Here is a 21293-nt window from a genome sequence, read left to right as displayed (position 1 = left end):
ACAGTTTGTCAGAATAGGTTAAGCATCTAGAGGAAAGGACACTGTCACTGTTTTCACATTTGTCTAGAATTAAAAAGGTAGATTAAGAGACTCAATTATGAACCAGCCTGTATAATTTCATTACTTATTTTGCTGTCAAATATTTCTTCACATATTTTATTGACTTCTGCATTTATTGTAAATGAAATGAGTAACAACTCTGTGCTGAGAACTGCACAGACACGAGACCCTGTACAGTGTTTCCACCATTTGCTCAGGTGAGGGCAAATGCTCGGTGGGCTGGTGGCATAAAGCCCATGAGGTGAGGCCTGTGCCTGTGCCAGTGCTGACCCTGGCACCCCGCTATGTGACAAGGCACAGTGGCACTGCTGCTGCCGGGGTGAGGCTGGTGAGCACTGAGCAGAGCTGGACTATGGCTTGGAGTGAAGAGCTGCCCGCGGGGAGGGCCGGGCGAGCAGCACTCGCACACTGCTGAACCACGGGCTCGACAAAAATGCATCATTTCCTGCCCCTTAACAGTCTCTTACAATGTTTTGAACCTGAACCTGTACAATCAACATGATGTTGTTTTTTTGTTTGCTTTTGTCTGAGACAATTTTGGATAAGTCACTCTTTGGTAAACTCAAACCATTTAATACATTTACAAGTACAACGAACTATATTTAAATAATGCTAAGATTGTGACACAGAGAAATTCAAGAAATATAAATTTTTACCCATATCCTGCTATCCTCAAGTCATCCTGCCAGGGAAAAAAGTCACACCAAAGGCACCACAGCACAGGTTCAAGATAAAGGGTTAAGAATAACTGTACATTTCTTGGATTTTGTATGTCTCAATTTACCAAAACACACTTTTTGCATTTAATTACTTAAAACAAACACTCAAGGAAAAAACTGTATCAGAAACACCATGTTTTTAGGTGGGTAACATACAGACTACCTGCCTTAGACACAGACTATCCCTTGCCTTACTGGAAACAAAATTTCTGTTGCTGCTTCAAGGAGAGAAACATCTCCACACCCCCTGCCTCTTTATATAGGCAGTTTTAGGATAAAGAGGCAAATGATGTAGTCAATTTAACTGAAACTGCTCCAGCGGAGCAGATGGGGGTTATACTGTAAATCCGTTTGAGAGAGTCATTCTTATTGCAGTGTCACAATATAGTGTGATTATAGTGTATTTAATAAAGCTACTGCACAAATATGCCCCAGCTTCACAGGGACCAAAAAGTTTTACAAGATAGCAAACCTACCTTTTTCTTTCCAATAAGTTAGAAATGAACTTTTATTTTCTAATTTTTGGGAGTTAAACAGGACGTTCACAAATGTATTTTCAGTATCAGCTAAACAAACATATGACCCAATAATATAAAACCTGTATTCTAAAGAAGTATGTGATTAATTTAATAATTAATTCTGTTCATCAGGTAGAATGTTAAACAGTAGTGTTTGCCAGTCCATGCTTTTGAGGTCTCTTAAGCCATTGTTTTTTTGTGGTATGGGTTTGTGGTTTTTTTTTTTCCTTTCCTTTCCTTTTTCTTTTTTTTTTTTTTTTTTGTTTGTTTGTTTGTTTATTTGGGGGTTGGGGGGTTGCTTGTGTAGGGGGGATTTTGTTTGTCTGTTGTTGGGGATTTTTTTTTTCTTGACCATTATGACTATGATTCACATTTTCTATATTATACTGACCTAAATTATTAAGTTAGCACCATATTAAAAACACATATTTGGTGAAACAAAAAAGATTTAGAGTATTTTTAAAGTTGTTGGTAGCTCCTTTATAGAGAAAAAAACCACTGAAAAAACAGAGAAGCCATAGCAACTCTGTAATACACATGAAATAACATATTGCTCAAAATTCCCATAGAGTATTTGTTTTTCTATACAAAAAAAGTACAAATTCCAAGTGCTGGCATATCACTTGGAGATTTAAGTAGGAAGTCAACGTGCACCTGAAAATAGCTCTCTGTGAAGAGACCTATTAAAATACTGCTTGGAAATACTGTGGCTTAAACGACATCTCTCCCATGTTTTAAAAATCATGAAGAGTGATGAAGTTAAGTTTAATTACCTGGTATGGTTCTACAGTACGAAATGAAGGTAGATTCTGAGGCCAGTAAAAACACATTTTAGACCACAATGCTACTTTTAGGTTTGCTAATATTTTATATATATATATATATATATGTGTGTGTGTGTGTATCTATATATATATAGATATATCTATCTCTATATATATAAAAAGGTCAGCACCACAGGTTGTCTAGCTTGCATTCTAGACAACTAACAAAATCTTTCAACAATTTAACCATAGTTTAATAGATTTATGGCATTTGGTTTACATATGTCATAAAGCAAAGCTATTAAAACAAGATAATTCACTTTGCTCACTTTTGCACACAAATAGTTTAATAAAATGAAAACCAAACAACATTCATTTAAAACCAAAACCATCCTCCCGAAGTACTACACCCTAAGCAGAGAGGGGTCCTAACAGTTGATAGAGCGGCATATGGTATAAGCCTTGACATACTTCTACATTCACCTCAACCAGAACAGGGAAAGTGAAAGCATTTTATATATATAAAGCCAATTTATATATATAAACAGACTCACTACCAAAACCAGTTAGTAAGAGTGAACAGATTTCACTGTGACAGAAGAGGAATCAAAGCTGTAATATTCCCTCTCCCCACTGCTGTGTAACACATTACCAGCAACAGGATTTAAGAAATAAAAGAAATTACAGCTTCTCTGAGCATTCAGCAGAGCTGCCAATCTTATTCTAATATCCTTCTCCACTGGCATTTGTGTCTCACCAGATCAATCAGCAGGGACACTTCAGAAGACTCTTCCTAGCCTTTCCCAAGTACACTGTCTTTATATTCTGAGCATCTTCAAAAATAAAAAAACAAACTCCAAACAATTCAGCCTCCTTCAAAAACTTCTGAATAAAGAACAGAGAACACTTCTGAAATCTTCTCCAGAAACCATTTCTATCTGATTTCCAGAAGGTCAGGAAAATTAAAAGGCTGTTACACTTGTACTGAAGATTATTAAAATAATAAAATACTTTAAAAATACATTAGTAATGTGCTTGTTTGTGTTTTACTTAGATGCAAGATTTTAATCAGATGTGTTAGACATTGCATGAATTTCCATACTAGAATCCATGGCTTCAGAAGCTGAAGCATCATTATCTACTTTCTGTTCCACAAATGCTTCTGTTCTGTCTGGAGACTCAACCCTGTTTCTCCCTTCTGTAACCCCCGGGTGATTTTTTCGCAAGTGCTGGTTTAGGGTACCCTGGAAAGGAAAACATTTTCCACAGATCTCACAGCGAAAGGGTTTGTCATCTGTGTGACCACGAATATGATACTCAAGCTGGTCCTTACGGGTATATTTCTTTCCACAAAACTTGCACACAAAAGGAGTTATTCCCATGTGCAGTCGCATATGTCGATCAAGGCTCCCTTTCTGGTTGAAAGATTTGCCACAGTAAATACAAATTAGCCTCTCATTGTATGGATACCAATGACCTCTTGCATTTCTTTCCCGTGGACTGTTTTCATATCCTGGATTACTCACCATGGATTCACTGTCAGCCCCTTGCACCAAGCCCTGGACATCACTATGCAAGTGACCCGTAGTGACTCGTTTCTGGCGCGCACGACCCCCTCTGAAACAGCTCAGCATTGACCTTGAAGGACTTGTATTGCTCAGGCTTCCAAAGGTTTCTGACACACCTGTAGCCTGTGATGAGGCATGGGTAAATGAATAAACATGTTGTAAGACAGACCCATAGGAACCAACATTTACTGCCACCACCTGCTCTCCATCCACCATTTCAGTGTGATATCCATCATCACCAAGGGAAGAGCTGTCAGAGCAGCTTGGCCTGTCAGACTTTTCCATCTTAACTTTCACCTCTGCAATCTGACTTTCTCTCACTATCAGGTCTCCTTGCTCATGATCACCTTCAATCTGAATCTCATATTCAGAGATACTTCCGCTGCTCCCTCGGTCTGAATGCCCTTCTTCTTGCAGACGACTACGAAGAGTTTTGCCTGGAGTAGTTTCCATCCGAAGATCGCTGCCTGCTGCTGACTGTCGCACCTGAGAGCAATAGGGAGGAGATATCTCAATAGGGTTGGCAAAGTAGCTGCTGTCTTTAACGCCATTGCGATTCTCTGAATTTTCTTCGGCACCAACTGTGACAGAATCAACATCACCCACAGTGATCTTTGAATGGATACTCTCCAGAATCTGCGTGCACTTGTCAATGACGCACTGCATCTGTAGGAAGCTAGCTGCAGTCAGAAAACTGACAACGTCCTTCAGTTGCAAGGACATCCTTCCAGTGTAACAAAAAGAAAGCAACTGTTCAAAAACATTGGGGTTTTTAATAACTGATATAGATAGGCCACTCATGGTGCTTAATGCTGAATGGTCACGGAAATACGGAGAACTGGCAGCTAAGACAGCTTTATGGGCGCGGAACGGCTGACCCTGGATGTGCACAATTATGTCACAGAGCTTCCCTTGCAAGCGGAGTTCATTTAACTGGCTCAGAACAGTGTTGCTGTACTCCGGCACATCAAACTGAATGAAACTGCTGCTGTCCATTTCTACAGATGTAAAGAGTAATCTGAAAGAAAAATTAGAAGATTTAAAACAGAGAATGAATACGGAGTTTTCCATTTCAAAAGCAAATGCTTGGAAATGTTTAAGTTAAATCACCATATTGATCTGTCAAAGGTGCATTACAACCAAACATTTAGCATAAATACTTGATATAATAAAAAAGTAGAGTCTTAATCTACACATTTATTAAATTTCTGTAATTCAAATTATCCCTCTGCAACATCCACAATGCAATTGGTAGAATACATCACAGTCTCCCTGGGACAGTCTGTCCTGAAAGAAACTTTGCAATTTCATTCCCTGGGAAGAAGTGCAGAACAATCTACCCTCCCAAAAGAATATAAATTTTATAGCCATTAGGCAAGGTAAACACTTCAGAACCCTGAGTAGGTGCTCAAGCTAGGTATTACAGTGCTTCTTGCATTTAACTGCATAGTTAAATTTCCCAAGAATGATTGTTGGAAGGTACTTAGTGAAGTTTGAAAAACCTCCTAAGGAAAAGGCACAGGCATGTGTGCGTGTGCACACTTGGAAAAAGGTGTTTGAGCCACCCATGAACTTCCAATTTAAAAAAAAAAATTATTTTGTGGGTTTTTTTTTAAAAACATGATGTGAACTTTGAAGCTCATCTGACACAGCAGTGACTTCCTATCTAGAATAATTTGACATTTAAATTCTAACTTAACTTAAAAGCCATGAGTACTCAAACACCAGGAAAGGACATTCAAAGAGCCCTTAAAGAAATGTATAGAGTTCCAAACAAAAGATAAAGAAAAGTGTATTTCACAGATTACTATTGAAAAAAGCACACACTATCAGCCTGAGAATGTTAACCTGTAACATTACCTTACATTTCCAAGACTGGGCACTAATCAAGCACCCAGAACTTCCAGACTTTTATTACTATTCTAGTTCTTATTAATGCAGAAGTCTAAAGACATAATATTGCCATCATACCTGCTTTTCCAATTGAACAAACAGATCTCAACATCATCCACTGACTTCAGATGCAGGAAGCATATCCAATGTATCACAATATACTAGTGGATTTTTTTTTCTATTATGTTACATGCTGTAATGGGACATATCAACAATTTAAATCAAATTATGAAAATTCAGGTATTCTAAAAAGAAAATTAATAGGTAGAAATAGGATAAAAACCTAAAAGTAAGCACTGGAGCTCTATCAGCTGACCCTCACTTAAAACTAACATTCACAACCTTCACAAATGGAACTTCTTTTCAGCAGACACAAGAAAGCCAGATTCCTGACTGGACATTACGTTTGACTTAGAAAACTGGCAAAAACTCTCACAGAACATTCAAGTTATCAGACTTGCTAAACATGTTCTCTAACTTACCAGTGTCATTACCCATTAAAACGGGCAAAGGGGGTTTCATTTGAGTTTTTTTTGGCTGAGATGTAAAACTGAGAAGAAAGACATTTCATAGGCTTTTATATCTGACGTTCACTAAGCCTTAGAAGGGCTCTGTGTTGAGCTTCATGCCTATTTCTGTAGGAGATGATACAGTCACATAAATTCTCTTTGTATCTGCACTACATTTATTCATCAGGGTTTTATACAGCAAATGTAGCCCACAAAATGGTTTTATAGTAGTGGATCACTGCCCTATGTCTTCAAACAAAAGTGTTCTTTGAAGAAACCTGTGAACGTGAGAGTGATAGGCACTTAACATTTCTTATTAGATTTCAAAAGAAATTTAGTTTAAAAATTGTGTTCTATGAAAACTCTTATTTAATTTAAAAATCAAGAATAGATGTTTACAAACCACATAAAGTATTTCATTTTACTGACATACAGTAGCAGCAGAGAAGCCTCATATAACTATAACACGAAGCTGTGTGTCTGCCAACATAGTATTAGTTTCTGCTTCTAAGTCTGCACCTGTTTAATTTCCTTCACTCACTGAAGTATGATTCACCATTCCCACAGCCAGGTGAATGACACAAATTACACTCATTTTAACTCACACTAAGGTGTGAGAAAAGATCTCTTGCATTTTCCTAAGTTAGCTCAGTAACAAGGAATCCTTGGGAAAAAACCACATTACAAACCATAACTGTTGTAGCATAACTGAGAACAGAAATACATAGAAAAGCTAGGAGGGTTATAATGAAAATTAAGACAAAAACAAAACAAAGTAATCCATGACACCAAAAATGTCTCTACCAGGCAACAAGTGATAGGACAAGAGGAAATGGCCTCAAACTGCAGCAAGGGAGGTTCAGGTTGGAAAACAGGAAGAATTTCTTCACTGAAAGGGTTGTTAAGCATTGGAAAATGCTGCTCAGGGAGGTGGTAGAGTCTCCATCCCTGCAAGTGTTAAAAAACAACTAAATGTGGCTCAGTGCTCTGATCTAAGTTGACAATGTGATGATTAGTTAAAGATTGGACTCAATGATCTTAGAAGTCTTTTCAACTTCAATGATTCTGTGATATTCCCTCCATACATTACTGCTGAGAATACAGAGAAAGGACAAGAAAATCAACAGAGATTTGTATGAATCAGTGCACTCCTCTCTTGCATTTTGTAGGAGCTAGCAGTATCTTCACCATCTGTGTGAGAATTCAGGACATCATTGCAAAAATTTACCTTCATTCAAGAGAATTTTAACCTAGGAATGTAACCTTCTCAGCTGTGATCATGAAAGTTTTTGGGCAAAAGCCTTCATCACTCTTATTCCTTTCAGACTGCATTTGCATCAATCTTCAGATTTACAGCAGCGTCACTAATGAACACTAGCTGTATCAAAGAAAAACTGCCAAAATGACACAAGTTAGGGGAGGTCTCTAAGACACTAATGAAATAATCTTTGAAAACAGAGAAGTGACTGAATATAGGATATTTTACCAGTTTATAACTCTCATAGCAGTGAAATATTAATTATCCTTTAAAAGTCAGCATATAGGGCTCTTAAATAGACTTATATAACATGCCACACAGTACCACTGCTGCACTGAAACTCCATCCCCAAAGCAGGGAAGGCTAACCCACTGATAAGAACCAGTTTAACTTTGCAGTCATTAAAAAAACCCAAAACTAAAGGAGGGTAAGAAACCCATATAATATCCCAACAACTGAGATAATTTTGAAGTACAACAAACTTCTAATAATACAAGCAGCACTACACAGACACATAGAATTTGTTTTTGCATTAATTCTTCACTTCCTCCGAAGTGCTCATTGGAATCAAAGAAGACAGAGGCAGTTTGCCCAAATTATCTGTAGGAGAGCACACAACAAAAGGTGAATGTGGCATATTATTCATTGGAAAACAGCCTGGAAAATCAGTCTGCTTCACGTCTGGTTTGGACTCCAATACAAAATCCATTAGACAACAACGACACAACAATTTAAAACTTCATTACTTTACCTCATAAAAATGCAGCAAATGCCCACTTCCTCAGAAGCAGAAGCCAGTTAATACAGGCTGAACTGTAGTCACTATAAAACTTAGCTCTTACACTTTGCATCCACAGATACCAGAACAGTCCAGTGAAAATCACCATACCAGACAGGCCACGTTCTACCCAAAGTACTGAACACCTGCAGTGAAACCATAAGCAAAGCTCCTGCCTGGCAGGTGGGAGCTCTGGCAGTGCTGTGGGACACAACCTCACTAACTGCCTGGAGAGCAAAGCAGCAACCCCTGACACTCAGTTCAGTAAAGCTTTTCCAATTCAGACTTCTGTCTAACAAAAATTTAAAAGGATTTATTTTTATCTTACTAAGATTCACAACATGATGAACAGAAAATCACTTCAAAGAGTGGATGATTTCTGCATCAAAATAAAATCAATTTATTTAGATGTACATATATGGACATGCATACATACACACATGCCAATACCAGCAACACTGCAAACTCATTCTCAGTCGTCAGCACAGTGCAGCAGATATAGTGTTGGAGCTGCATATTTAGAATTTTATGGGGAAAAAAAAAAAAGAACCCTCTTATTTGAGCAAATATCCAAAGAAAGCAGGTATGAAACTGAAGTCCAAGTGACACCTCTGTCAATTCTCTTAACTGCCTTCCTCACAACTGCTCGCCTGTGTGAAAGTGATTGAAAAGGCAAAAATGAAAGACTTATCAATGCATAAAAATAGTTCCACCTAAGAACTAGAAACCTCAACAGAAATAATCTCTTAATCTCGTCTCTAGAAATCAAATTACCAGAACAGTAGTTGCAGGTATGTATCTATTTCTGAATGCAAAAAAAGTCACCAGGAGGCAAACTAGAGATAAGCCAAGATCAAAAGGTGCCTTCTGAATCAAACACAGATAAACAAAACAAAGGGACATGTTGGTGACACAGTAAATTCAAACCAGCAATATCTTACAAGTCATGATAAAAAACTTTTATTTTGTGCACAAATTTCACAATATCCCTATTATGTAATGCTAAATAGCCACATTTTCTAACAACTCTGAGATATCACTACTATTATAAAAAAACTCCAGATAGTATTTTGAGCCTGAGGATATATATATAGCCAGAACTTTTACAAGTGGGAAGAGAGCTCCTGAACCTTCTGATACAATTTTATTTACTACCAAGGTAATACTTCATCACTATTGTGCATTTTAATCTCACTTTCTTTTTCGGTTTTGTTGGTTTGGTTTTGCTTTTTTCTAACAGTAGCCATTCTTCATCCAATTGTTGACTTTTTGGCTCCAGCGTCTCTTTTAAGCAATGAAGTGACTATGTTCTCTAGATATCAGCAACATTTTTTGCAGTAGATTTACAATAGCTGCGAAGAGCACATTTTCATGGTATTTTCCCAGCACACTGCTTGGGACAGATGGAATTGTTTGGAGCTGTCCCTGCACAGGCAATGAAGCACATGCAGATCCAGATGTTGAGTATTCAGTAACACGTAACAACTGCAGTGCAGCTAATCCGGTATCACTTTGTTTTCCCTGGAAAACCAGGCTCACCCACATCAGTGTTCCTGAGACTGTTCTGGCTTGCTCCAAATTAACTCCCCACTATGATTTACTCTAAGCCAATTCCAATTCTGCATGCTGTGCACACCTGCCGGGATTCGGAAAGATCTTTGCATTACAGAGATCGGGGTTTCAACAGAACTTCCACTCTCTCTCTGACAGAACAGCCGAAAGGTCCCTCAACTCCAGCAATAAACACCTCCCCGAATGGGTCCAGGTTCACTCCGCCCCAGTCCGCCGTGCCGAGGATTTTACGCCTGGCTCGGGTTAGCAGCAGACCCCGACACAGGCGCGCCCGCCCTCCCTCCCCTCACACCAAAGCTGCACCAGAGCCACCGGCTCGGGCTACGCGACAGCTCCCGCCGAGGCACGGCCGGGCGAGAGCCGCGTCCGCGAAGCCGCTGCCGCCGCTGCAGGCAGCCGAACCGAGGCACGGCCCGCCGGGCCGCGGTCGCCGCCCCCGCGGGGCCTGTCAGGCGCCGGGACCCCTCCTGGGCACGGCCCGGCCCCGCCGCGCCGCCCGGCCCGAGCGCCCTCGGGCGCCGCTCACCTGGGGCTGTCGGGGGCTCTCACATGGCGGGTCCCGGCCGGCCCGGCCCGCTCCCACCGCCGCTTCCCGCCCGCTCCCGCAGCCCCTCGCACCCGGAACTGATTCCGCTGGCGGCCGTTCCGCTTCCTGGTGCCGCCCCGGCGGCGGGCGGTGCCCCCGGGCCGCTCGGAGCCCGCCCCGCTCCCCGCCGCCGGGCTGGGGCGGAGCCGCCTCGCAGCGCGGCTCCTCACCGCGGCTCCTCACCGAGGCTGAAGGAGCTGAGCGTTGGCTGAAGGCGGTGCGTACGCGGGCAGGGCTCTTGGGAGATCGCTCGCGGTGTGCAGCTCCAGAAGAGAACGCGCACTCAGAGCCATACCCCGACTGGCAGTCGCAGATGCATCGAGGGAGCTTTTGGGGGAGGACATCCCCCACTCCAGCTGTGAACTGCCACCTTTACTGAGCGAAGAATTAAAACGTTCATCTGTGTTACACTGGCCTTGTCACTGACAGAAACCACTTCACCAAGCATGCAATTTTTTTTTTTTTTTTTTTTTTTGGTTATCGTGCATATGCTTGTAGGTCAGTTATGAACCAGACAGTTCATGTAGTACTTGGTAAGAGTCAGTGACTGGTGCCAGTAGGTCCTGCTGGGATATCCACCTGGTCTAACTGGACACCGCACATGCTGTCTTCTGGAGGTATGTCTCTCTCTCCCTTTAAGACACAGAACAGAGTCTTCATATATTAGGCATTGAATCCTGATCAGATAAAGCAGCGGCCGGGGAAGCATCCTGGCCAGGATACAAATAACAGGGTTAAAAAACACAGAGACAAACTGTTTACTCAGATAAGAAACACTCAAACAACTAATTCTGAACAGGAAGAAGACTTTGGGCTTATTCTTCCATCTTCAGTAAATGTAACCAAAATAGAAAATTAAATTTCTGTGGTACGTATTCCATTTGAATTTGCTGAAGACTGAGTGTGTTATACAAACATTGACTTCTCCAAGTATTGACTGAACATGCTTTCATGAGAGTGAACTCATATTTTGCTCAGGTAGTAAGCAGCAGCTGGGACAGTTCCACCAGGACTGAGCAGATGGAGGCTGGACAAAATTAAGTTCAGTATGAGTACCTAAATTTAGTCAGGGAGAGAAGGAATTCTCAGAGGACAGTAAGGGAAACTTAATCTTTAATATATTTTGCAGCATTAAATTTCTTTTATACTTAGACAAGAAAAAAAAAATCTATTTTATCTGTACCTACTTCACATGGCCCAAGAAGCCTTTGGGACATGCAGTTGCTGCTACTATGAAGTGAGCATTCTGGAATTTTCCTATCAGCATGTACATTCTCTACTCGAACTTCAGAGATCACCATTTTGCAAAAAACAGTTACAACAAAACCTGTCTGACAAATTTGAACTAGCATGGAAGCCAATTACCTAGAACAGCAAAGAAATGGGTCCAATTCCACAAATTCATCAAACTTACTGTGTCATGAAAATCAGGTTTTAGTTTAATGTTTTCTTAGACTAGGCTGGCATTATCATTATTTCAAGAAGACACATTGCTAGATACACATTTTTATATATTTAATAAAGTTATATATCAACAACTTTTGGATTTGTACTTTTGTTTGAGACTCAATTTGGCAAAGTGAAATATTAAATACTAGGACTAAACATGCATTCCTTTCATTCAGGCTTAAGAAAACATTTACAAAGTTGACAGATAACATTTATTAAAACATGTTATAGAAAAAAAGGGGCATGGGACTCTTCTATAAGAAGAAAATATTGAACAGTAACATTAAATTAAAACCATGCTGTACAATTAGGACAGCAATATTTCTAGACAAAACTATCCAACCTCTGTAATACAGGCATAACATCTCACAAAATATCAAGATATGCAAATTTACTATTATAAATGACTTGTTTAGAATAAAAACTTATAGCTCATTAAGGAAGATTCACTTGACTTGCATAAACAGTTACATTTCTGAAAGAAATATGGAATCCCATGAATAAAAAAAAGAGCAGCAATTGACAGACAAAGGCTTCAAGCAAAAATCAGAACTTGCAATTTAATCACATTAAAAATATACCATTTTCTTTTCCAGCATCTTCCTCTAGGCCACTGACAGTTTACAGCTAATAGCTAAAAAATCCAAGCTATCCAATTTAAAAGACAAAAAAACCATCTTTCCTTTGTTGCTTTGAGAAAGGTCCTAATTCTGTTACACCAAAATTCTCAATGTACTGCTGTAGGCTCTCATAATTCAGAGACAGGTCACCTTGCTGGCACCCAGGCAAAAGTATTGAGATTACAAACCCTGATGTGCCTCCATTCTTTTAGGATCAATAATACTGGAACATTCAATACATCAGCCTTTGATCATCTGCCTTGCTTATGATACAGGATGGTTTCTCAACCTCAGACACACCTCAGATGAAAAAAGCTGTGACCAAAAACTGTACAGACAATACCTTCTAGGGTCTATCTGCTCACCCATAAAACTAATAAGGAAAGTTTAAAAAAATCAAACAACAAAAAAGCACCCCGCAAACCAACAGTGGTGTGTGAAATAGGAACCTTCTCCCTCAAAAGAGTCTGATATACACCTAAGCAGATTTTAACCCTGCTAACAGTTGAGTTTTTCAGAATGTTGGCTACACAGATTCTGTGGTAATTAACAACACAGTTACAAAATGGAATGAAAAGAAACTTAGCTGTAGTATCAATTAAGTCTTCTTACCACTGCTAGGACAATGAATGGCTTCAAAACAGCAGGGAAGTCGGAAAGCCACCTGGGTGTACAATATTGCTGGTTTTCAGAAGACACTCACTTTACTACAGCCAACAGCCACATCATCAAAGGTAATGAAACACATGGGAAGATTAATGAAATTCATCATATACATATGCATTCATATTATATATATACATATATATATATATATATGGATTGCTTCCCTCCTCCCCACAAATAAGAAATAATTTTTCATACCTTGAACAAGACCACTCCATTAGCAAAGATCAGAAGCTTGGCAGAAGCTGTGTCTGTATATCTTGGCTTGCTACGTTCAACTGCACTGGCCACCAGTGGCAGGGACTGCAAGGGTGATGTGTGGCTAGAGGTTGTGAGCTACCCTGTGCTAGTCAAAAGAAGTTCAGCCTGCACAAAAAATTGATGTGAACAATCCACTGCAAGCCAAAATCTCAACCAGAAGTGCATATAATGCTTCTGCTTAAACATACTTAAGGAAGAGTGGCAGCTCTAGCAAGAGGTGCAGGGAGATATATGGAGAAGATATTCCTGGGTAAATGTGGAGAAACTGAAGAGCTGCTCTTGGGAGAACACCTGAAGAAGTCACTAAGAACATGTACAGACTTACTCACAGAAGGACACACTCCTTGCCTGAGGAGATTCACTTCTAAGAGGACTCTGGCCTACAGCTAAGCCCAGCCAGAGCAGGTACACCTCTGAAATAACTGAGTTCCACAGAAGAACCAAGCTGGAACAGACACATCCCTGAAGGGATGTAGCCCAGTGTCACCATGAATAGTGACACTGACCAGCCCAGAGCACCAGAGGACACCCACTAAGAAATGAAAAGCATCAGACAAGGAAGTGTGCATATGACCCCAGCCTCCTGTGTGACCTGTCACCTTACTAAAGGTGAAAGCAAGAGAAACTGAGACTACAAAGGCAGGGAGGTGTTAGACTTAAGCTGAACATAAGGAAGATTGTTTAAGTAGTTTTTCATCTTTCCCCCCCATTACCTGAAATGGTAATTAGAAATTTGACAGAGGGCAATAAACTGAGTTCACGAAAAACACCACAAGACAACTGTTTCACCTGTGACATGCAAAAGTAAGAATTTTAGACATGGATCTCAAGCTGTCCTTAAATCATCAATCCTCTCAATTTGATCTCATGACAATCAGATCAGTATTTTTCTGCAATCAATTGGTTTCATGTAAATTAAAAGCAGAAAGCCAAGTGTTACAAAATCAGTGGAACAACATTTGTTGGACTTTCAAGACAATGCCATAATATTGGGTAAAACAGCAAGAGGCAAATACTAAAAAGTTACTATTCATGCTAAGTCATTACAAAAAGGACATGGTTCTATAATATGATCTACTGAACCTGCTATAAAATCTTTAAAGTGTCTCTCGCAGTACATTTGATTTTAAAGCTTTATTTCAAAGTAATCTAACTGCAAATATAAGTAATGTTAAATCTTGAAATATCCCATATAAAAGTCATTCCAAGCTGGTAAAAGAAACAGTTTTGCTGGCAGCTCTGTAGGATGGTCTGAGTTCGACTTTTTTTTTTTTTTTTTTTACCACAGTTTTCAGACTGGTGTTTCTTCCAGCCTTTTTTAAGGTTAAATGGGAAGAGGCACCATTATCCTTTTTATGCAAAACTAAAATGACAATTGGAAAGGGGCTGAGAATCAATGTAATACACAAGATCATTCTTGAAATGAATATGAGAATAAACACCTTGGACATGTTCAAGGTCAGGCTGAATGGGGCTCTGAGCAACCTGGCCTAGTTGAAGGCGTCCATGCCTATGGCAAGGGGGTTGGAAGCAGATGACCTTCAAAGTCTCCTTCCAACCCAAACCATTCTATGATTCTAATGCCTTCTTTCAAATGTGATGATGGTACTTGCAGAAACGACACCATGTATGTGGTAAGGCCTTGGAGAATGGAAAAATAGGGCCACCGAGTGCAAGAACCCTTTCCTCTACTCTTATGTAAACAGGCAAGCATTATAGTATTTTTTAGTATTAAAAAGGGGAGTGTTAGCAGTGTGTAAACAAACCATAGAGGGAATATAATTTCTCAGTGTAAAAAACATACTTATAAAGTTTTATGGTTTGCTTTTTATTGTTGGGGGGAGTTTTTGTTTGTTTTGGTTTTTGTGTTTTTTTGGTTTTTTTTAAAATTTTGTTTTGTTTAAATACAAAGTGCTTCTATACATTAAGCAGGTTACAGTGTCAGTGAGCAAAATCCCTGTTTCAGTACCTTGATCACAAAGATTAACCATGGCCACCATGGTATTTGTAGAGTTTAATTAGTGCTAAGGACAGTAACTCTGTGGTGCTGATCATCTGTGCCCATTGCCAGCAATGGGTTCACTGTACTTGGGAACATCTGTTTTAACAAAATTTCTTATGAAAAAATATTTGAAGTATTAGAAGATTAATAATTAAGAGCCTCCTAAAAAAAAAAAAAGATTTGTAAGTAGAATGCCAGTAAAGAAATTACAGTGATTACAGTGCACTGAGTAGAAAACCCTCAGCTTGCAGTAGACATTCATTTTCAGGACACAGTTCCGTTGTATCTTAAGACAATTTGTAACTGGGAGTTCAAAAAAGAATCTGAAGTGTAATAATCTTTGTGTGATTTTGCTTCACTATACAGGATCATCCTGCACACAGCAGTGCCTAATACAGAAATTAGGGCCAGACAGACTTAGGTCTTTAATGCGGGTTAACTTTTCCCCCATGTGAACAGCACTGTACTTGGATATCACCTCTTTCTATTATACTCCATGTGTGTTCTAAAGGCTCTTTCCTTTTCATATTTAAGTAAGCTACTAAGAAGCTTTTGCTTACTAAGAAGCAATTGCTTTCACATTGGATTGCATTAAGCTTTCAACCCCAAAATTCCGTTTTCACCTCTATAACTGATGCCTTTACTCAATCTGCAGAGCTGATGGCATCTCTTACTACTACACACTCTATCTCTGTGAATGAGAGCCCCCCACAGTTCCTCATCCGAACAAAGGACAAGTGTCTCTTTCCCAGCAAAAATCCCAACTTCAGACATAAACGTGATACCATGTCCTGCAGTACCATTGGAAGATCCAAATCACATACTTCCTACTTTTTTCCACAAGCAACTTCATTTGAGGAAGTAAACAACTCTGCTTGTAATCACCAGTCACAGTAGTTCAGTACCGAGAATCTGTATTATAGGTCTTATTATTCAAATAGTAAAGAATTAAAAGTATAAATACCTACCAATGACTAAGTCATTTTCCTAAAACAGGTGTCTAAAACTAGATAGAAGTTCTCAAAGAAGTTTTTGTACCAATAACAAGTCAGTTCATGAATCCAGAGTTTGGTACTTGCTACTGTAGTAAGCCACAAAAATTTGAACAGAAATTTATACTTTAAATATTGATTATTTTGACTAAGTTCCAAATGTTACATCTTACTTTTTGTTGGTGTCTTTTTTTTAATAAGACATACTTATTACACACACTTCTAGAAGCTCTCACAAAGTAGTAATTAAAATCTAATGAAGTCAAGAATCATACAACATTAGAACCTAGAAGAGCAAGGACAAAGTATACTTAATATATACCGAAGTTTATATAGTGATAAACTAAGTGCATTACAGACTAAATAGAAATCAGCACAAAATTAAACATTTGTTTTACTGAAGATAAATTTAAACAACAGAAGATGGATAAAGGAAAGCCAAACCACCTTTACCACTGCCTTTCATTAAGCAATACAACAAAGGCTACTGAATGATGCACACTACCTAATGATGCATGTTAAGTACGTTGGCAGTCTTCACCTTGAGGTGCAATTCTCTCTTTTTTTTTTTTTTCTTCATTTAAATATGAATTATATAACCAAATACACTGGTCATCTTAGTTTTCTTTTCCAATAAGGAGTGCTACCTGAATTCCTGGCTCATCTAAGTATTTTCAGGATTTTTGTGAATTTAGAGCTGAGTTTTACTGTGAATTTAAATGACTTAGAAATGACAAGACGGCTTCTAAATACTCCTGTGATTACAGTCAATCTCAGACCTAATTTTGCAGGCACCTTTCAGATTAACCACAAGCACTTCACACACTGAACACCTGAAGAAATATTGCAGGAAGCAAAATACATATGATTTGTTTATACTAGCATACTCATGAAAACTTTTTTTTTGTACAATAGCAAGTACCAGACATAATTTGCATAATTAGTTTATTTTTCTTACTCTACTAAACAAATGTAAGCACTAATGTCTTAGTTCATCTCAGTAGTACTCTGCTCAGCTTTAGTAGCCTGATAGGACTTAGTACAAGAGGTCACATGCCGATGAAAACTGTCCCGCCACATAAATCTTTTCCCACAGATGTTACACTCATATGGTTTTATGCCTGTATGAATTTTCATATGGCCTACAAGATGGTGTTTCATTTTGAATTTCTTACCACAGACACCACAGCCATAAGGTCGAAGACCAAGGTGCATACTCATATGCCGATCTCTCTGACTTTTGTGTGTAAAGCTTTTTCCACACTGACAAGGATAGAGCTTATCGGCGTGGGAGAATCCAGTGAGAGACGTTTCTTCTTTAATCGCCGCAACCATATCAATGCTTTCACCATAGCCTGCTGCCACCATAAGATCCTGTCTGTGAGCACTTAAATTTCCATCTGCCCTTTCACCAGAAAATTCTTCCATAGATGAGCCATAGAAGTCAACTTGTTCATCATAATTACTTTCATCTGCCTGTTCATCAAATTCTGGTTCCATCTTTTTGTCACCTATGTGAAAATCTTCGACGCCTGAAGGCTGGATTGAGTGATCTGCCTGGATGGCATTCATGGATTCAGAAACTTGGTGTTCATCATAAGGATTATCAACGCCTTCACAGTCTTGTTCAAACCTTTCTGGTTTCACATGGATCCACCGCTTGTGAGACATGATGCTGGGTTTGCTATACATTGGTCTGGTATACTGGTAGTCTGCACTATCACTGGTTCCCTCTTCCCCATCCTGACTGGTCATTCCAGTGCTAAGTCTGTCATGTTCTGTTGAAGAATTACTGGGAAGGTACTCGTGTTCTGTCAGCTGACACGACAGTTCATCTTTAGAGCTCTCTTCTTCATTTTCGCCATCCCTTAGCTCCTGCACTTTGTGGAATTCTGTCTGTCCTCCAGAGCCAAGTTCAAAGGTTTCAACAAGGCCGTTGTAGCTACTACTGCTTGGGGACTGATGGTCACTGCCATGATTCATCTTCTGACACAGAACTGTTGGGTTTCCCTCAAGCACTTCAGTGCACTTATCTACTACATGCCACATCTGAAGGAAACTTGCTGCTGTCAGGTAACTAACAATTTCTGGCGCAGGCATTACCAGCCGGCCTGTATAGGTAGACAGAAGAATGTTTTCAAATACTCTGGGATTCATCACATCAGGCAGCACTATTCGCCTGCTGTTTTTCAGGAGAACCTGATCACAGAAGTAAGGTGAACTAGCTGCAAGAACAGCTTTATGGGCTCTGAAGAGATGGCCCTGAACCACAATGGACACATCACATAATTGTCCTTGCTGGCGCTGTTGGTTTAACTTCTGCAAAATGGTGCTAGAAAAATCTGGAAATTCCACTCGAAAGGAGCTTGAGCCAGACTCCATTTCATTACAAATTTAGTGTTGTGCTGCAAGGAAAAAAAAAAAAAAAATTAGAAATTCTGCTTGGTAAAGTATTGACCTTCCAGTTTTCTTCTATTATTTTTCTTTTTTCTTAACAGACTCACATGGAACTCAACATTTTCTGGAACCTTTTGCCACTGTTGTATTTCTCTCAAGCCACTTCATTTCTCTCTTCTGAAAGCTGTATTAAGGCCATAAACTGCTATGCCAGCAAATTTTGTTGTGTTTCTTCTCTCCAAGAGGACTCATCAACTACAGCAGGATCTACGAACAGCAAGTTATCCAGCTGGGATAGACTAAGCATTTCAAACATGAGTTTAGGCTAATGAAACCGTTATTTCATGGAATTATATTTCATGGAGTTCTAACTCCAGGATATTCCACAGTTTGTACCAGCATATCAAAGATTCTGTATTTCAAATGCCAATAAAAATCATCTCACTGATCCTCCAACAAACACTGATTTTACTCATTAAATATTTCATTTAAAATCAATTTTCAAAAACAACAGTATCAACTTACAGGATGACACTGGAAGCACAGGCAGAATCCCACTAAAAATGAGGCTTATGACCCTTCTCATGCATTTCCCTAATGTTTTATTAACTGAAAGGTGGAACAGCAACAGCTTGTACAGTTTTTAATTCCAAGCTTATTCAGATATTTGGGTTAGCATTAAGGTTATAATGTTCCTTTCAGGGAAATAATACAGAATTTAAAATGTCAACCAAGAAATTGATACCTTTGCTGCATAGAACTTTTCCTGCCTGTTCCTCGTGTATTTGTAACAACATAAAAATTACAAGCCAGAATCTCAGGTAAGAGCTCCCAGATTTTCACATCTGTATTCTCACATAATTCAGATGTCTGACTCCAAAGTTAACAGTCCTTTAAGCAGTAATATGACTTTTTCAAATGCATTTTGAAAAAATGCACTGAAATTTTAAATTGAATCTGAGATAAATTTGCATGCTATTGCAATTAGAAATTACAGAAATTTAAATGCCACTATGAATGAACAACATTAACGGCTTCAGTAAGTTAAACCTGTGCGATTTTTCTATTTGATAATGTGTAAATTGAGTGCTATGGGATTCTTGCAGAGCATGGAGCAGCAAGTGGTTTTCTTTGTGAAGTTCCATGAAGTTGTCACCCACATAATCGCAGAAGACCACCTTTAAATCTACTGTCTCCAGAACTCCTCATGTTATTTTCCTCAAAGCACCAACTCTCTTCAAAACAGAATTAGCTACCCGTACTTTTACAGTGAGCAATGGGAATACTGCACCTGCCAGTTCAATTTTTAATTGTTTTACCACTTTGCTTAAAACAACTTGACATAATTATTTCAGTATTTCAAGTTATCTTATACTTTGCGTATATTACATCTAATTTTTAAACAATCAGATTTTCTTACACAGATACAGTACCTTACCTCCCTTCAGAATATTCTCAGATTTAAGATTCTATTCTTCAATACTTGCCGACAAAAAAAATAAGCCTTCAGGAGATGTTCAACTGAAATTTAAAGACAGATGCCTGTACAACTTATACACAATTACTGCTAATCTAAACTGTCATCTTTCAGCATGTCACCACAAAAACATTTCCAGATGATAGCAGAGTTTTTCTGCATTTTAAGTTTTCATGCAGACGAAATGTAAGCAAAATATTTTCAATTAGCAAAGCCATAAAAGTGAAGCAAACCGGTTTTTGAGGTTTCACTCCCTCCTTCTACAATCCGTTTTGTTTTGCATTTTTACTCCAAACTCATAAAAAACAAAGTCTTTCTACTCCAATTAATAACCAAAAAAAAAAAAAAAAATTGCCATGCTGGAGCATTGAGTAGAACACACAAGTCACCGAGTCACACTTCAATTGTTTCAAAATAACATTATTTGTAATAAGAGCTAGCAGAGAGTTCCTTCTCCTCTCCCCGCGCAGGCCTGCAGATACGGATCTCTCCTCCTCGCAGCGCCCCCGCTGTGCTGCCGCGGCCACACCGTCGGGGCCCGGCCAGGAATCGCTCCAGCCCGCAGGACCGGACAGGCCCAGCGCCTCTCGCGGCCGCGCGGACCCGCCAGGAGCGGCCCTCGGCCCCGGTCCCGACGGGGACACCGGCCCGGCCCGACAAGAGCGCGGGACCTGCGGACGCAGAGCGTGGGAAGGCCTCGCCCACCGCCCCGCCACGCCCCCGCGCGGACCCCTGCGCACCGGGCCCGGGGCAGCGCGACCTCTCGGGGGCCACGAGCGGCAGCGTCTCACCTGCGGGTCGCGGCGTCTCTCTCATAGCGGGACGCTGTCGGTGCGGCCCCGGTTCCGGCCCTGCCCGCACCCACCCGGCCGCACCGGAAGTAGGTGCCCCCCCTTCCTGCGGGCACTTCCGCGTCCCGGTCACGTGACTATCTGCGCCCAGCCCGCAGTGGGGCTCTCCCCCGGGGCGGTGGCGGCGCCCCCTGGTGGCTCATTTTGGGAGCGGATGTATTGGAGCGGAGCGCTGCGTACGAGCCCGCTGGGCCAGGCTCTCCTCTCCTCTCCCTCTCCCTCTCTCCTCTCCCTCTCCCTCTCCCTCTCCCTCTCCCTCCCCTCCCGCACAGATGCCCGATGTGCCGGGGGCCGGGCATTGTCCTGCAGCCGAACGGTTCCCGTGGGTACGCAGCCGACGCACCTGTGCTGGG

The 21293-nt window shown here is 40.2% G+C and overlaps 2 protein-coding genes across 7 annotated transcripts; both read right to left on the bottom strand.

The window, feature by feature from the left end:
• Window positions 1-1626: 1626 nt before the first annotated feature.
• On the bottom strand, window positions 1627-12969 carry ZBTB34 (zinc finger and BTB domain containing 34). Of its 4 annotated transcripts, XM_033077217.1 has the most exons (3): window positions 12907-12969; window positions 10409-10858; window positions 1627-5715 (listed from the first exon to the last, which is right to left on the bottom strand). In XM_033077217.1, exon 3 carries the CDS (start codon window positions 4698-4700, stop codon window positions 3126-3128), a length of 1575 nt encoding a protein of 524 aa, XP_032933108.1. In that variant the 5' UTR covers window positions 4701-5715; window positions 10409-10858; window positions 12907-12969; the 3' UTR covers window positions 1627-3125. The 4 variants fall into 4 exon arrangements, with proteins under 4 accessions (XP_032933108.1, XP_032933110.1, XP_032933109.1 ...); XM_033077219.1 differs by lacking the exons at window positions 10409-10858; window positions 12907-12969 and adding an exon at window positions 10166-10248 and having other exon boundaries at window positions 1627-4647; XM_033077218.1 differs by lacking the exons at window positions 10409-10858; window positions 12907-12969 and adding an exon at window positions 10166-10234.
• On the bottom strand, window positions 11720-20974 carry ZBTB43 (zinc finger and BTB domain containing 43). Of its 3 annotated transcripts, none has more exons than XM_033077223.1 (3): window positions 20881-20974; window positions 18720-18879; window positions 11720-18620 (listed from the first exon to the last, which is right to left on the bottom strand). In XM_033077223.1, exon 3 carries the CDS (start codon window positions 18595-18597, stop codon window positions 17203-17205), a length of 1395 nt encoding a protein of 464 aa, XP_032933114.1. In that variant the 5' UTR covers window positions 18598-18620; window positions 18720-18879; window positions 20881-20974; the 3' UTR covers window positions 11720-17202. The 3 variants fall into 3 exon arrangements, with proteins under 3 accessions (XP_032933114.1, XP_032933115.1, XP_032933113.1); XM_033077224.2 differs by lacking the exon at window positions 20881-20974 and adding an exon at window positions 20051-20356; XM_033077222.1 differs by lacking the exon at window positions 18720-18879.
• Window positions 20975-21293: the final 319 nt, after the last annotated feature.

This window comes from Catharus ustulatus, chromosome 21 (assembly GCF_009819885.2).
Source record: "Catharus ustulatus isolate bCatUst1 chromosome 21, bCatUst1.pri.v2, whole genome shotgun sequence".
Lineage (NCBI taxonomy): Eukaryota > Metazoa > Chordata > Aves > Passeriformes > Turdidae > Catharus > Catharus ustulatus.
Note: the sequence above shows the minus strand (reverse complement) of the source record. Positions and strands in the feature narration are given on the sequence as shown.

What these genes read in the sequence shown, in the direction of transcription:
- ZBTB34 (XM_033077217.1), bottom strand. Translation starts at nt 4,700, where the DNA reads ATGGAAAACTCCGTATTCATTCTCTGTTTTAAATCTTCTAATTTTTCT.
- ZBTB43 (XM_033077223.1), bottom strand. Translation starts at nt 18,597, where the DNA reads ATGGAGTCTGGCTCAAGCTCCTTTCGAGTGGAATTTCCAGATTTTTCT.